General features: G+C 42.8%; 1 protein-coding gene across 5 annotated transcripts in view; it reads right to left on the minus strand.

Annotated features, from left to right (window-relative positions):
* Nucleotides 1-18,116, minus strand: part of myo16 (myosin XVI) — a 120,301-nt gene that overhangs the window by 18,947 nt on the left and 83,238 nt on the right. For 4 of the 5 annotated variants that reach the window (XR_012597127.1, XM_074659056.1, XM_074659055.1 and 1 more), the window contains 8 exons: nt 16,765-16,840; nt 15,491-15,711; nt 14,342-14,422; nt 12,037-12,242; nt 4,148-4,250; nt 3,347-3,443; nt 2,957-3,230; nt 65-447 (listed from right to left, as the gene is read on the minus strand). Coding sequence is in view for 4 of the 5 variants with exons in the window: in XM_074659056.1 (XP_074515157.1) it covers nt 65-447; nt 2,957-3,230; nt 3,347-3,443; nt 4,148-4,250; nt 12,037-12,242; nt 14,342-14,422; nt 15,491-15,711; nt 16,765-16,840 (1,441 nt within the window). In the remaining variant the exon portion in view is untranslated. The remainder of the gene's footprint in view (nt 1-64; nt 448-2,956; nt 3,231-3,346; nt 3,444-4,147; nt 4,251-12,036; nt 12,243-14,341; nt 14,423-15,490; nt 15,712-16,764; nt 16,841-18,116) is intronic. The other variant, XM_074659054.1, reaches the window with a different exon arrangement.

An 18,116-nucleotide genomic window follows, 5' to 3' on the forward strand; every position in this document is an offset into this window, starting at 1 on the left:
CGCATCAAGGCACAAAAGAAACACCATCTGTTGCATCTTCTAAAGACCAGTAGAGGTGATTTACCTGCAGGGTCTGTGGGGGACAGCTGGGATTTAGGAGGGCTTCCAGCAGGCGAACCGTACCCCTCTGGAGTGGGGCTTTCTTTGGCTGCCATCGTCAACCCTGCACTAACTGCTTCATAAGATGCACTCAGACGAGTGTTGGGGTCCCTCTTTGGTTTGGGCGGAGGTTGCTTCCGAGGAGAGGAAAGACCCCCCCCGCCTGCTCCGTCCTCGTTGGTATGAGCTACCTGCTGCAGGGCTGGTTTGATGGGTGGACTGGCAGAGGAATGGACCATGTTCTCCATGGCGAGGGGGATGGGCACTGAGCTAGACCGAAAGTGGCGTATAACTCGACTTCCTCCATTGACAGGACCCTCATAGATTTTCCCACTTTTCTCAACAACCCTACAAATGAGAAGAATAACATAATTTCATATTTACATGGATAAAGAAAAAAATGTTTGAACATTTGCATTATCTTATCACTTGTGCTTGATTCATGCTTTTCACAAACTAAAATGACCACCTCGCGGATGTATGTTTCCCCCAACCAGTCAAGTTGTAGTTTACATCCATGTCTGTCCAAAATGTCATCACTTCATCATTTTATCCTGTTAGACATTTGTGTGAAATTGTGTCATAATCAGCATATAAATTCTTGAGTTATGACCAAAACGTGTTTTGTGAGGTCACAGTGACCTTGACCTTTGACCACCGAATTCTAATCAGTTTATCCTTGAGCCCAAGTGGCCATTTGTGACAAATTTGAAGAAAAATTCCTGACATATCGCGAGAATGGGACGAACGTGAGGTCACAGTGACCTTTGACCACCTACATCTAATCAGTTCATCCTTGAGTCCAAGTCGTTTGTGCCAAATTTGAAGTAATTCCCTCCAGGCGTTAATGAGATATCGCGTTCACGAGAATGGGTCAGACGGAAAACACGAAAACATAATGAAACTAGAATTACCGCCTCGTTGTTGTTTGCCTTCGCCAACCAGTCAAGTTGCAGTTTACATCCATGTCTGTTCAAAATGTCATCGCTTCATCATTTTATCCTATTAGACATTTGTGAAATTGTTATAATTGTCATATGATTTCTTGAGTTATGGCCAAAAAACCTGTGTGACCTTGACCTTTGACCACCAAAATCTTATTTTATGAAGTGGACGTTTGTGCCAAATTTGAAGAAATTCCCTCCAGGTGTTCCAGATCACGTTTCCTAGAATGGTACGGATGGACATTATGAAGCGCAGACGCATGAAAGCTTTAGTTACAGGCACAACTTTTATTCCCATCCAATAGTTTTCTGATCCAGATTGAGTTAATTACATCATTTAGATCATCAGTATGCTCAAACTCAATGTATGCCTGCTTCAGCTGTCATGCCACAAATATGAGCTAAGGAGGCCAATTGGAGGATAAAGACCAAAGAGATTATGCTTTAAATCTAATCTCCTTGCAGTAATTTGATAACATTCAGTTTGATATTTCCTTTGCTAATCTGTGTGAGCCATCTGTTGGTCCCAGGATTGCAGGCAGGGGGTGGCCGAGCGTGTGTGTAGGTGATGGGGGAAGGCATTTAAAAAAAAAAAAACGGTAGAGAAATTAGGTGAGTTTGGGTGAATATTATTCCCTTCTACAACACGACAGCCGTGACTCCTCTCCCAGTCCGCCTACTGACACCCCCCGTCCTGTTGGAAGCCTCCCTGTGCTCCTGTCTTTTGTCCCAGCAGCAGATGTTACATGCACAAGGACATACAGAGGACACAGAAATCCTGGGTGTGTATGTTTCTTTCCATCTTTCACGATGTAATGCTTTATCTTTACGTTAAAACTTAATTTAATAGTTAAAATATATCAAAAGTGTTAAAAACGTCAGTGATGTGAGGCGACTTTTTTTACATTAGATTATGTTTAGAAGCAAAATTCTTGTATGTGTCTGCGAGTTAGACAACAAATCTTAAAAAAATTAAGTGAAAACACATATTTTGTCATTTTATCTGAAAGCCTTGATACATTAGCATATTAGTAACCAATCATTGTCAAGCTAAGATGAAAGTATTATTAACAACGGTAACAATCAACACAAATGGTAGTGCTTCCCCTGCATGCTATTGAAATAATAAATGCATTTATTATGCAGCGTACCACAGAGCCCATTAAATATATCACATGCATGTTAGAGCTAAAATGCGTAAGTCACTACCATAAACAAAGCTGCTGTTTTACAAAAATTAGGAAAGTGACTTTTCAGAAAGCTAATTATTACCTTCTTTTTTTTTTTAACCCTTTCTAACTCAGCCCTCCAGGGTTAGTCCATTTTCTACAGGCATGATATGTTATATTAGAATGAGGTGAGGTGGAGATAAGGATAGCGTTCCATAGGTGCAACACAATACTAATACGATCTGATAAGGCAGCTCATTATCTGACTATCTATAATGAAACTTACAATTAAAAGCCTACAGCGCACAGGGATACAATGACATCATTAATAGAGAGAACACATGTCGCGCAGACATAGGCCCACACATGCAGAAACACACACACACATAAAGGCAAATGATTCATAGTCATAAATCCTGTGAATGACAGTAACTGCTGATTGTTTACTTTCCATTTTAAATACAGTCACTATGAGGTCATTGCATTTAGTGTTATGAATTATACTGCAGTTAGTAATAAAAGCCCTATTTAAGTGATAATACAGTCTTCATTGGCTGCATTAGTGTGACGTAATCAGTAGTGTGAGTTATCGTCAAAACAACACCAATTAATCAAATGAATATTTGGCGAGAATAGGGATAAAATAACATCAGACATACAAATGGGGGGAAAAAAAATGAATAACTGCACATCGACATTGCTTGAATGAAGGCGTGTGAGTTGTGGGGGTGTTTGCTAATTTACCTCCTGACAGGCTGATCCTCCTCCTTGCCCACCGGCTCAGGCCTCTCGCCAAGCGGTGGGCTGCTGCCAAGGGTGTTGAGAAGGCTGTTGCCATGGCAGCGCAGGCGGTCGCTCTCTCGTGCGATGTCGGATGCGTTTTGGATGACCAGCTGGTCGTAGGTTCGCAGCCCCATGTCTTCTGCCCCCTGCAGGAAACGCTGCACGCCGCACTCCTCTTTCTGCTGCAGTGACAGCCTGTGATGAACGCGCTGTCTGGCCAGCCAGCCGCGCACCACTGAGACATGAGGAAGAGGAAGAGGAGGAGAGGAGACGTCAGAGGTGTCAGGGAAAGACAGATATATGAACCTAAAAGGACAACCTGGGCTGACGGTTTGTTATTTTGGATATTACCTTTCTGACAGGTGATGATCTTTTTATGGAGCTGGTAGCAGCGGTCGTTGAGCTGGTCTGCCTGCCAGTATCTCAGAAACACTTTGCTGCTGCCCATCTACACACACAACAACAACACAAGTCATCTATATGCAAAAGCATTGTTGCACACTACACTGCCATCATCATCAGCCTCTGAGAGTCTGGATGTCTTCTGTTGGAAGTCTCAGAAGAGTGTGACTTGCTAGCTGATAGAGCAGCGATGTAGCAATGATGTATGATAATAGGTGGGTGTGGAGTTTGCATGTTGACACTGCATTCACTTCCTGGATTTAGAGTGCATTTAGGGGGGGGGGCGACAGAGGTCACTCTATACCAGGTGCTTAGTACTGTGGGGGTGACATGCTCCCACAGACACTATTCATTCCAACACACGCTACTTGAAGGAGCGGTGTGTGTGTGCGAGTGTGTAAAGCAGAGCCGTATGAAAAGGTGTCTGCGGGGCATTGTGGAGGAGTGTGTATGCGTGTGTGAGGCGGGAGCTGATGTGACCTGGAGGGTCACACACTCAGACACAACAGCAGTCTGGCAGACAGGACAGAGAGAGGGGGGCGGACGGGTTCATGCTGCCGTGTGTGTGTGAGGAGAATGATGATGAGGTGGGACAGCTGGAACGAGTTGTCAAAGATTCCATGGGATCTTTCAAATAGAGGGTCAGGGATTAAGACATTTGGCAAATCTTTTGTTATTGATGGAGACAGAAAAAGTGGCAAGACATAGACAAACACACACACACACACACACACACACACACACACACACCTGCCATCCCTGGAGTTTGGACTGTTGCAGAACTGAGCGACATCTCTCTTCTGGTGACAATTTCTTCTTGTCTCCCAAAGTTGGGACCACGAGGTCTTTATATCTGAGAGACACAACAACAAACAGAAAACATTAGAGCTGAAGTGCTAAACTTAAACATTCAGCCGGGACACAGTAACACCCCCACTTTTCAGAAACAATGGGTTCAAAAGGTCAGTGGGGTCATACGGCAGACCAGCCAAACAGCATCTGTTCCTATTGGTGTTGCCATAGGCAACCGTTGCTATGAATGGTCAGCTGGATGGAAACAGTGGTTTGTTTGTGACTGGGACGGTGGGGGTGAAAGGGAGAGTGAGCGAGAGAAATGTTGACACCGAACCCAATGACAGAAAATATACAGATCTTTATATGTGCATTACTGTTTTGTATGTCTTTGTATGTGGTGTGAATTCTAAATGTGCAGACATGAAAATATAAATTTACTGGAGTAAAGACACAACATTCTCCCCTCTATAAGCAGTTACTTCAGAAGGGCCCTTTTGAGCCCCGTTCCACCTGCTCCAGAGACACTCAGCAGCCACACAGTCTGCAAGTGTTGACATAATTGTACTGAAGAAGAAGAAGAAGAAGTGAATGTAGTTAAAATGGTGTAACTGGCCGCACTGTGTGTTCCTTCTGGCGGTGAAGATACACATGTCACTAATAATATACTTACATGAGAAAAAGATTATACACTCAATGTTGTTTAGCTACAACAGAAAGTATGCTACTACATAGAATGACTCATTTAATAAACTAAGATAAAGGTGGAGCCAAAGGCACACAATAAACACTATGTGCTTTTTTCACAGTAGATACATAACAATAATATTGACGATGGCTCTGTTCTATTCAAGTGTCCCAGTAAGCCGTGACAGTGAGCCAGCATGCACAATACCAGGACCATGACACTGAAGCAGTTAAATGGAATTCAGCCATCATTATTTTTGATTAATTATTATACTGCCTTTCCTGCTGTGACATCTTAAAATGTGTTTTATGTAAAATGGTTATGCAATACTAATTACACATGAACTGTAGAAATATTGTAAATTATTAATCATAAAGTAAGGCAAGTAAGAGTCCTGCTGTATACTATAATGCATCTCCTGCTGCTTTCATGACATGGAAATGTAATAATAGGCATACTCAACAACAGATTTCACTTGTAGTTGTGATTTTGTACGCACAGGAACATGCAACTGGTTAAATACAGTATAAGCAAATGTAAATATGAAAGTTGACGTCGCAGGAGACACAATTCCTTGTTATTAAGACAACAGATAGAGAGTTTACCCTTGTATTTTTGTCCAGGAGCTGTGGGTAAATATGATTTGTTTATCTGGAAACTGATGGAGATCAGTAATTTGTCAAATTACCCTGAAATTTTACAAATCACAAATAAAGCTATGTTAAACTGACATGGCTGATACAGGGGCCTTGCACATACAGTAAGTACTCTTAGGTTGCCCCATTTTTTCAGTCCAATCTTTGTCTTTGCCACACCACGTTGTTACAACAGCTCCAAAGGGATATGTAAGAGTATATAACGTATGTGCACAGATAATAGGGGTGGGGGAGAAAAAAATTGATAAAGCATAGTATCGCGATATTTTGCGTGGCAATATTGTATAGATACACAGACGTCAAGTATCAATCTGTTATTATATAACATATTAACCTCTTAAATATCCGCTGGCCAGCTGACGGGCTCGGACGCTATTCTGTCATTCAGAGGTTGTAGCGGTCTTAAAACTAGAGTTAAGATCCAGGTATCCAGGTAAGAAAACAAGAAAACCTAAGGAATCATTTCATGTCTTGTTGAGATGAATGCTAAATAACGCTCCAAAGTTCAGCTAAATTTTGGCGAGGAAGAACTGGCACGGCCATTTTCAATGGGGTTCCTTGACCAGATATGTGAGTGAAAACTGTATCTTATTAGATAAAACAGATCTTGACAAACTGCACAATTAGAGGTTGAAAAAAGGTAATAAATTGCAATATATCGCAATATGTCTTATCGCTTATCGTATCATATTGTGATAATGTTATCCTGGGGCCTCTGGTGATTCCCACCCCTAACAGATTAGTACCAAAATGCTGACATTTTTTGGAATTAAATAGGAATATCAGCCGAGCAAATACACAAAACCCCCAAACTTCATATCAGTTGGACGGTGCATTTTGTCAGTCAGTGCTCGGTGCCTTCTGTTATCAATGAGACGCAGAGCCAGCTGATGATGTCACACATGATGAGGAAAATATAACAAGCAGATGGCTGGAAGCATAAACCACTTGTGTTGTCAATAGTGAGTAAGTAAGTGCACGTGAATGTGGGATGTGTTTGATTTGCAGGAGTGGGTTCAGTCTGAACTCTACCTAACCCTCTCTCTGTATGGTAATACCAGTCCTGCAGACAGCACACGCTGTCCCCCATGGCCTATAAAACACAAAGGAACTCTGTAAACCCATGACCTCCCCTACGAGGATATGAAAACCATCGATGGTCCCTACTTTTACAAGACCCAAGGGGGCTTCATGTGGAGTCAAAGAAGTGAAATATTCCCTTTGATAAGAGTTTAAATGGAGGGCTACAGGGTGCTAACGTGGTTCTCTGTGACCAACAGGCCATCAGATGACTGTTAGTGAGCGTCACAAAAGGTGGTAAATGCAACGCAGCTGGAATTTAAACCACTCACTTCCTCTCTGAAGCTGCTCCTATCCATCAGACAAACATTCAGTTGCCACATTCTCAAAGCCTATTGGCTTAGTTTAGTCATGGATTTTCATCCCAGTGGTCAGTCTGAAATGATGGATATTCTTCCGTAGGTAACTTAATGACCTACAAAAGTGTGTGTTTATCCATCAGTGGGAGGTAACGAGGACGCACATGAAACTGGACATATAGAAAACATGACCTACACGCTTGGGAGATGCATTTTGTGACATACTCTATGAATACTGATGCCTCTTTCTCATCCACTTTGTAACAATGAAGAACTGAGGAGAGAAACAAGGTTCAAGTGGTGGTATTTGACCTTACACATTGGCAGAAAATAAATCTGGCCGCAAAACACATAGTGTATCATAAAAGACAAATAAAAGCAACAGTAAAATAGATTTCCTCATAAATCACTCTGGTTACCAGGACAATAATGTAATTTGCTTCAGGCGGCCACTATGACTTAGAGAAAGTGGACCGTGTGGTTCCAGCGTGCAAGTGTGTGTTTGTGTTCGAGAGAATATAGCAACCTCAAGATTAATGGTTGATTTATTGTCCTGTCAGTTTGATTAGTCAAGGGCCAGGGCTTGTTTTGAAAGAGTGACAAATGGAAAGAAATAAGAAACAAGACAAAATTGCGATAGTGTGTGCGCACATGAGAGAAACGGGCAGAGAGAGAGAAAAAAAAAGGAAAGATAAAAACTGAAATGAAGAGACTGAAAGAAATAAAAAAATATAGGTGTCAGGAAGTTGAAAGAAAAAAAAAAAAAAAAAGGTTCAGAAGAGAGAGAGCACGTGAGGAAAAGGATAAGAAATTGAGTGAGAAGGGGCTCTGTGAAGACAGCAGTGTTGTCCACCCCCACTTGGCCATGGCTGTGTTCATTCATTGGCCGTGTCTGTGTTGAACCCGGTGGAGGAGAGATGGAGAGATATGAATGGCACTCGGGGCTGGGCTGACTGGTGTCTTTGTGTGTGGCAGCCACTCAAATTAAGCATGGCCTTAATGTATAAACAGCACAACGGGGAAACACGTCAGACAAAGGCACACTCAAAAGGTCCATTTGTATGAACACAAGACACTCATACGTAATGCACACAAACCAGTGCGAGTGAGTCTGGGCAGTAACGCATTGCTGAATAAAGCATCATTTGATTACTTTTTGAGTAATGAGTGGGATTACAATTTAAAATTTGGTTACTTCAACATTTTGAGGATTCAACTTGTTTGCTGTTTTACCAGTAGGTGGATGTATAATGTCCAGTAAAGAGTAATTCATGAGTAACATTTTTCAAGTAGCTTGCCCAAAATGACAGTTTCTGTATTGTATTGCCTTGTGCTGTGCATCTTAAACACGGAACAGCCATTTACTGCTCTCTGGTAAAACGCATACATGTGGGGCTTCTATAAAGCTTAAAGCATATTTTTAGGGCTGTTAAAGTTAACGCGATAATAATTAATGAAAATTAGTTTTAATGCGACTAATTCCTTTAACGCATTAACACAACTTGCAATTTTTAATTAACCTCTTCTGACGGGCTGCCCAAAACTACTACATGGGGTGGAAATGTACGTAAAGCAAGCCCGCGGAGGCTTCGTCTCAGCCCTTTCAGACAGAGCAGTCGGATCTCTATCAGATCTCTATGTGGACACTGGAGACACATATTAATACCAGGTGTAACTGTAATCCGGTTAAATCATATCTAGATACAATCTGGATACGAGACAAATTTTAATGAGATGTGTAAAGGAGGTTAATGAGAGGATGAAAGTCTCATTCATGATCTCATACTCAACAGGCCACCCCCCCCTCCCACATTATGGGAGCAGTGAGCATCTGCCTGCCAGACTGTCTGAGATTTTGCAGCAGATCTACAGTACATCTATCATCCAGTTACAGAACAAGAGACAGCAACGCATCTGCATTCTTTACAACAACGCAGTAATGCAGTTGCTGAGTCCACTGAGGAGTGTGGAGGGCTGCTTCCAATGTTACCGTCAGGGCTCTCATCGTAAAGTTTATGCATCCATCCACTTCACTAGCTGGAGCGGAGTCCTTCTTTGTATGTAAAAATGACGGTTCTCTCGCTCCGCCCATGTTCTGACTACTGTCCTCTATATGCTATCACTGAACCCTCTGTTGGCTTCACCTCTGGGGTGCTACCATTTGGGAGGGAGATGAGTGAAAGACACTTCAAATGCTCATAATCGGCAAATGCTCCAGCAGTAAGTCAGGCCTTGGTGAATGATGCTCTGCATGAAAGTCTTTGCAACCTTGCTTGGCAGCTGGATTCTCGCAATGTCACGAGATCACGTGAGAATCGCGGGATCACATCTCGTGAAAATCCATCTTGTCAGGCTTCAAGTAATACTTTTGTGGGCGACAAGCCAGATCACGGATCAATCAGCATCCTGTGAGGAGCTTCTGGCAGCTACGGGCGTGGTTTTAGGTGTGTGTGAGGCGACATGGCGAGGCAACTGTTCGAACTAAACAACAATGACGGCTTCTAAAAAAGTTAGCGTAGATGCTGCAATAGCATCAGTTATATCAGAACTGGAGAGTATTTCTTCATTGAAAGAAGAGCAAAGAACGCCACTGAAGGCTTTTCCTCCATGTGAAAGATGTTTTCGCTCTTCTCCCGAGTCCGACTGGCAGAGTTTGATTGACAGATGGTTCATCCAATCAGCCGCTAAGTATTTTTTGAAAGTGCCTGCCCTTTTCCAAGCAGTTTTCAACGACGGCTTCTCAGATGGTTCTGTGTAACAAACCATCTGGCAGGTCAGGTTAGCCCCTGCTTTCGAAGCTGAGGTGAACCCAGCGATGCTACACTTTTGCTTGGGTTTAAACTCATCCGGACCTTTCTCAACCAGTTATCCTGGAACAATAAGCTCTATCCATGCATGACGCAATCAAACAACTTTAACTTTAGAATGCGAGTGCAATAAAAGTCGTGTGTTTTATACCCAGCCCAGCAAACGGTTTAGCGTCCGCTTTCTGGCGACCAGCCGGCCCTTGTGATGCTCAGTAATCTGCTGGTCAAACCCATTGCTAACAGAGAATATCATACAACACAGAGCTGCCTACATTTATATGACAGTCACTACCACATCACACACACAATACACACACACACACATACCCACGCACACACACGTGGCTTAACAAACAGCTTTCACAAAACCCTCACCAGGAATCTTTCAATTACAGCGTGAACAACAAGCGTCGGCTCTACAAGGTATATCCATCAAAAACACAAAGGAGCTGGCGGCAGCTTATGGACAGACAACACCAGAATGCATATTGGTTTCACTTCACCATTTGACATGGCTCTCCAGATTCAATTCCCTATTCAGGTTTTCCCTTTTGAAAATCTATTATATATGGGTTTCAATGATCTATTTCACCTGGTGTATGTTTGACAAGAAAATATGTGAAGTGTCAGACAATAAATGCAGCACACTTCACCCACACCTCATGGCTTATCATTTTTTGCTCATATTCTTCATACTGTGAGCAAATAGCAAATTTGTTTACTCAATATTTTGAACATTCATTTTAAAACACTATTGTAAATTTCTATTTTATATTATGATTCTTGACTTTTGCAGTACTTGTTTTTTCTTTTCTCTTACTATGTTTATCGTGACACCAAACTACCAAGGCAAATTCCTTGTATGTGAAAACCTACTTGGCAATAAACCTGCTTCTCTACAGTGATCGGGTAGCTGCTTATTTTTTTATATGAAGACAGTGATCTTGATTTATCATATTTCTTCTTTTAGGACGTTTGGGACACACACTTACAGTGTGTGTGTGTGTGTGTGTGTGTGTGTGTGGTGATGTGATGACGTTTACAGCAGGGTAGTGGAAACTTTTGGGGGGGTCATGTGACCAGCTTTGTCCTCTCTTATTATCTGGCAGGAATGTTCATGTTGATCCCTTTATCCCCAAAAAGAGCGAGAGAGAGAGAGAGAGAGAGAGAGAGAGAGAAACAGAGAGAGAGAGAGAGAGAGAGAGAGAGAGGCTGGGAGAGACTAATAAAAAAAAAATGTGCCAAATATAATAATATCAGAGTGGAATACTTCAGAGTGGAAAAATCAATTTGTTAATCCCAAACTTCACAGAGCTAGATGAGAGTGAAAAGCAACAGATTCTATTAGGAGAGGGACATGCAGCAAACTTAACGGCACAACATGTGAATGAATGTTGCAAACTGAGGGACACATAATTAAAACAACATCACTGAATGCTTGACAATGTTGTTACATTCATGCCAATAAAGCATATTGAACTGAATTGAGAGAGAGAGAGAGACTTAGAGCTAAATCCTCTCTGTATGCAACTGGCTCTCAGAATCAGAGGAACAGGAAGAGCCAAACTGAGAGGGATAGAAAGTAAGATAAAGAAATGGAGGAGAGGTGGTGTGACAGAAACACATCATTCTCTCTGCTTCACAAAAAGAAAAAAGAGGCTAGTGAGATGGAGTCGAGGAGCAGTTTAAGTAGGGAACAGGGATCTACCACTTCACAGGAAAGCCGGGAACATAGTGAAAGAGTCATGAAAAGAGGTGATGGGGAGAAATAATGACTAACATTCAAGTGTGGGGGCACAGAGACCTTAAAAACAACCGAGTGGTTAATGTGTGTCTGTGTCAGGCTGACATGTGGAAATGTGATAGTGGCATTCATCAGCTGCAATAGACTCCCATCACACTAAAAAAAGCCATTCAAGGTCATTTTGCCCTTCTAACGGTAAGGGTTGCTGTGACTTGTCGATGCTAATGTGTCTGTCCTCAGGTGAGCGCGTGATCCTGAACGGAGTATATGCCCTTCCATTCATTTGCACATGTAGAGAAGGCTGTCGAGCTTTCAGCTTACTTTGACCTGCTCGCCCTGTCACATATAAACTGACAGAGATCGCAGTGACCTGCTGGGAGTGTAATGCATCTGAACAACTGAGATCAGAGAGAGGAAGCAGAGCAATCCATCATCTTTAAGACCTTTCCCTTAAATAGGAAGCTGAAAGAGAAGAGGTTGCTGTGAAGTGAATGAATCAGCATACAGAGACAGAACGAGACGAGTTATGACAGTTACAGCGCTCTTAATTATGCAACATGCTCCGGCACTGACCTGCTGAGGAAGCCCGGGAAGGACAGGCGGACGGGGTAGCCGTAACGGATCATGCGCACCATCTCAAGCACCCCAATGTACTGCAGCTGGGTGGACACATGGAAGCTGTCAAAACTGTCTGGCTGACCGCTGGCGTTGGGGCGCACACACTCCACAAAGTGAGGAGTGCAAGCCTGCAGCTTACTGATCACCTCTGACAGCGAGTTCTGAAAGAGGGGAAAAGGAAAGGAGATACAGTCGAAGGCACTCTGTGGTAATTTTATGATCATAACAGAACGAGCAATATGTTGTGCTCTGATTAACAACATTTACTATTCTCTAGGTATTAGCTAAGAGAAGGAAGGGCTCCGTGGCTTCTTTTGATGTTGTAACTTGATTTGCGACTGGAGTGAGATCACGAAGTGTTTGAGACAAAGTGGTCTGATTTTTGGGGGGGTTGTTTTGCCTCTGGAGGAAGCAAAAACACAAAGAGCTCTTTGCTCTTCCGAAGGGTGTGTGAGTGTGGGAGAGCTCACACACACATATACCAACACAACCACATCCAAGTAAACGCTTACATCTGTGTTTCTGCCGCTTGTCAAACTGACGTCAGTCTATGCTCTGCAACCCTGAGCATCAACGATCAACACCTCATCCCTCATCTTTGAACATCACGACCAGCATTTACATTGCCGTCCTCCCTCCAAACACGCGCATGCACATGCACAAATGAGTGCGCACGGCACACAGTGCTTGTTGTTCATTGTTCATTCATTCATTCATGTGGAGGGCTTCATGCTTGGCTTGGTACAGCATCATTCTTCAGCCCACTCTCTCCTTCCCTGAGGGACTCGTCCACCGCAAGCCCACAACTGTGATTGTGCAACACACTGGCTTCATTCAAGCCAAAAGGTACTGCTTCTCCGAGCCACATTTCAACCCCCTTGCGTCACCAGCAGACACTGAACTACTTTCCTCTAACTGAATATTATTGTTGCTTTATATAGTTATGAAATCACAGTGCCCTGCAGCGATTTCATGAGACGAGAACAATTCACTAAAAACCTTAAGTTCCATTAACAAATCCCTGCTTTCATTTGAGATCTGATCCAGATGCTTGCAGGTATGTAGGGAACGGGTATTCAGTCAAACAAAGACAAATGTAAATGAACGGATTGCTCTCATCTGATTGGCATTAAAACAGTAAATTAAACTTGTATTGTGACCTTTCCCCAACGACTGGGCCACGCTGGGAATGTGAGCACGTGTGTGCGTCGCAAAACCTCTTGGCTTTTTATTTCGCCGCCCAGGTGCGGCACGGCTGCGTGTCAATCTCTTCTAGAGATTCGAGGACTCGTCTATTTTTTCCGCGTGTCGCGCGCTGTTCACAGCAACAACAGACAGTGAAAATGATCTTTTGACAATATATTGACATCATACCAGCAACATTATTACAATTATTTCAATGTCTATATCTGTAGAATTTCACAGACATGAAAAAATTTCATATTTATTTTCAACTCAACACTTCCTGTCTGTTTCAAAATAAAAGCCCTCTTGCATTTTTTTTTTCTGTGGACAGAATTTCTTTATTTGTTAACACAAAGCTTTTATTCTGAAATATTTGCAGGAAAGTGTAAAATGCAGTGACTTGCAGGGCTCCATGAATGAATAGTACCAGCTTATAATTGTGGATTATTACAAATGAGCACACACTTCTAAACCTTTTCTGTCTAAAATAAATATAAATGACATTTATAATGAAGTGAAATGGCCATTATGAAAAGGCAAATTCTATGTAGAAAGAAAGGGCTGGCAGTAGCAGCGCAGCAGCAGAAATGCTGTCAGTGTTGACACCACACGCGTGAGAGATGCATCACTTCAGCTGCTCACGTTCCCAGTGCGGTCCGGCCGTAACACTTCTGGACTGTTGTATAAGTGCTGTAGTAGATGATTGTTATGATAATAACAATCACTCCAAACAAACTCCAAAATCATTGCATTGGGCAAGAGGCAGGGCACACTGTGAGCTGGACGCGAGACTCTTACAGGGCTAACATATTCAGACCGACAAACACATTCACACCTATGGACAATTTAGAGTCCCAACACCTGACCTGCATGCCTTTTCACTGTGGGGGAAAATAGTGTGGGAGAAAACCCATGCAGAAGACATTCAAACTCCACACAGAAAGAATCCTACGGCCGGCAGATTCAGACCTTCTTGCTGGGAGGCAAAATGAGTCAACAGGCATCATGGTTTATGACTCAAAGACCTAGAATTAGGCATGACTTTGTCAAAAACTATGTGGTGAGTGGTTCTTACCCTCAGCTGGACAGCCACCGTGATGGGCCCACAACGCTCTAGCCTTTGGAGGAAGGAGCTCGAGCCTTTCTTCTTCAAGATCTGACAATGGAAAGGAAACAAAAAATATGAGATAGCTCTGCACCTTACTTCAAGTGGCCACTGAGGAATATGGAATCATTACAACATAATCATCACATATTAACTAAAATCACATTAGGCTCCGTGGCTTTCACTAGAGATCAAAACTCAAAAATCCTTTTCATCTTGATTCTGTGCAGGATGTTTGCAAAGCACACTAACCAGTCACATTAGACCACTTCTCTGTCATTCCCAGTTATTCTGTTTCACATGCTTAACAGCCCAACCCGGCCAATGGCATTTATTGCCTTATTAATTGTCTCTACCCCCAGTGTAGTACTGCAATATCACTTAATGTTACCGTATAAGGCGGCTGGGACAGATCTGGGAGGTGAAAGGGGTCTTATGTAAGCCTATTCTCTAGATGGCTAATGAGCCACAGAGACAGCAGGCGGGACCCCCAGGAGGTTACACAACCAGCAAGCCTTTCCAGTCACACATGTGCACCAGTACAATATGCTTTCCAAGACATTAAAAAAGATCAAATGTAGACAGAGCTACAGAGGGGGAGGATGGAGTGAAAAAAGAATATTTGTATGTGTGTGATCTGTGTTTTCATGATTTTACCTTATTAGAAAATTGTGTGATCATATGACTGTGTGTGCATTTGTATGCCTGCTTGTGGAGTTTCTACCGTATCTGAAACAAATCCAATTCCCAGAGGTTTATATATAGCACTGTGGTGGGAAGCAGATTAAATTAGATTGTTGTTGTTTTTTCCAAAAATACCATGCCTGTCTGTCCATTGATCGGCAGTCGGTTTCCCTGTCGGAACAAAGACCTTGTGACTGGTTGTCACTGATGTTCAGCTCATCAATTCCTTCATTTTATTGCATAGTTTCAAAAGATAGTATGAGTAATGCACCATTTGAACCTCAAATCTAATTGCCAAATGATGAGAATATATTTAATGACCAGAAAATGAACTAGGCCTTCAACATCCTTTGATGCTCAAGTGTATTTTTGAGTTCACCGTAGCTACAGAGCAACAACAGACAGTATGTGTGGTTCATAAAGTCCTGTACTCACCACTCTGTGAACAGTGTATTGTACCTTAGTAAGGTCATGGTACCTCCGGGGCTGTTGGGGGACAGTGTTGGCAGTGACAAGGGAGGCTGATGACATCCTGTGGAGCAACAGGGCAGCTTTAGTCCCCCTCAGCCCGGCACGGCCATGGGCTGCTGGCACCAGAGAACCAGTCTGAGTCAGCTTGGACTGGAAGAGCTGCTGCAGTAACACACTCTCACTGGCTGCCGGGCAAAAAGCACATACAGAAAGAGAGAGAGAGAGGGAGGAAAATAATGATGAAAAGAAGCAACGGCATTGGTGGAAATAAGGGGGTGGAGGAGAGTAAGGAAAAGGTGGAATGAACAGATGGAAAGAAAGAAAGGCAGGAAGAGCAGTGGGGAGGATGTAAACAAGGAAAGGAAGGAGAAAGGCATCAGAGGAGGAGTGTGGGGAGGAGGCATAAAGTTAGACTCCATGTAAACAATCAGTCAGGCAACAAGAGGGGGTGGACCAACACGTGGAGCGGTCCACAACAACAATGAGCTCATTCAGTAAGCCAAACAACATGTGTGTGAACGTGGGCGTGTGGCTCTCAGCTGAAAGGCTGAGAGAGAGAGAGAGTGAAAGGGGAAAGGATGATGGCAGGTAGGCGTACCAAGCAAAGAAAAACAAACATGAATCCTGGTCTCATTTAAGGACTTAACTACACACGGCTCCAAGGGTAATTGTCTTTTCATTTAAAGCAATCAGTGCCACCACCCGAATATAGACTTACATAGATCCCTCTGCTCTCCTATTAGCTTTAAGGCTTAAGCTTAAAGTTGGGAGGGGATGACAGCGATAAGAAGAAACCACGTAGTACGTATATCAGTGTGTGCGGCTAAATGGCAGCGGCGCATCGACTCGGTCAGACGGAGGGACAACAGCCAAGTGTGAGTGAAGGGCTAGCCTTTAGAAGATTAGCCTCATCATGGAAATTATAGCAATTAGGCTGCTGGATGCGAGGCTAGCCTGGCAGTCACACAACGACTGCCTGTGTCCTGCTAACCACAACACCCCACATCTGGCACCTTCTATAGACAATATACACACAGACGGTGCTGTCTGCTGCATATGGGATGAAACAAACACACACACACACACACACACACACACACACACACACACACACACAACCACACTTAGACAAAGAGTGGCTCTGTGTGCTGTTAGTTTAGACAAGAGTGCATCTTTGTGATCAAGTGTGCTCTGACGCCACAATGTGCTCTGACGCGTGTTATTCATTGGGTACTTACACTTCATCGTAAACAGGAGATTCTGAGGAAAGGAGTCCTTGTTTCTTGTGAGTGATCCTGTGAGGTCATATGAAATCTGGTGGAAAAACAAATCATACATGGACATTCACTTATACAGTACATTTAACCTTATATGCAACAGAAAATAGTTATGACTATAGGCCATCTTGAGATGGGTTCTCACTAGCCGCGATGCCAAATCGGACCAGGGGCGTAAACTGAGGGGGCCTATGGCCCCTTCCCCACTTCCTACATCCCTACTTCCAGCGCCCTTGCTTGGATCACACCCATCTTCGAACGCGGCCTTCATTTTGATCTCAACTACACACCTGGAAAGTTTCATGACGCCACATCTGGCCAAGGGCGTAAAGGTGGGGGGGGCCAATGGGCCCTTCGCCCCCTTTGCTCGGACCATGCCCATCTTCGAACTCGACCTTTATTTCGATCTCAACTACACACCTGTAAAGTTTCGTGACTGCATCTTGCACAGTTGCGACCATAGAAATAAAATAGGAGAAGAAGGGTCATTGAATTGTTTGTTGTAGTAATTTGACTAGTACAAAAGAAAATGGTGATTGTTGTTAGTTGTTATGGTGACAACAGAACCTACGTTAGTGGGGCCGTAAAGTGTGTGGTCACAGCTCGCCGGGAAGAGAACGGACGCAGCTCCCGGAGTTTTGAGTACTTTGAGTAAAATTGCCAAGTTGTGCAGAACGTCTGCAAAACATGACTAACTGCTTTGATTTATTTATTAGATTTATTTACCCTGTTTTATCCACTCTTGCAATGCAATATTCATTGCAGCAACTGAAGAATGATTAACATTCACAACAAAGTCAAAAGTTACAAAGACCATAAAAACTTCCTTCATTTAAAACAAATTAAAAAAAAACAGAAACCAAGCAGAAATTCTGTTTTCCACTTGTTTTTATTTATATTCAGTTTGTTATGAAATGATATTAATGCAGAGACTGCTTCATGGCTTGGAGTGTTTATTTTTAAAAAATATTTTTTATTTTGGATCGGATTCAGTCACGGTCACCACGGAGACCATCTGTCGTCAAAGCACTTCATCAACACAGAAACGGTGAGAACAGATAAGCTTTGTGCAGCTGGTGTATACTTTTAGTCTTTAATGTTACACTGTACAACAAAACTGTAAAACATTTTGGCATTCAAAATAACTATAGAAATCAGCTGATTTATAAGTTTGTTCTGTAAATTATAACTGGTCCTGTTGTGAAGATGAAGCTAAAGTAAAGATTCTTGTGATGTGAAACACACTGTTGAATTCAAAATAGCAGTTTGACTGTATGAATAGCCACACTTTAAATGTTTGATGTGTGAAATCA

The sequence above is a fragment of the Sebastes fasciatus genome, chromosome 14 (genome assembly GCF_043250625.1).
Source record: "Sebastes fasciatus isolate fSebFas1 chromosome 14, fSebFas1.pri, whole genome shotgun sequence".
Taxonomy (NCBI): domain Eukaryota; kingdom Metazoa; phylum Chordata; class Actinopteri; order Perciformes; family Sebastidae; genus Sebastes; species Sebastes fasciatus.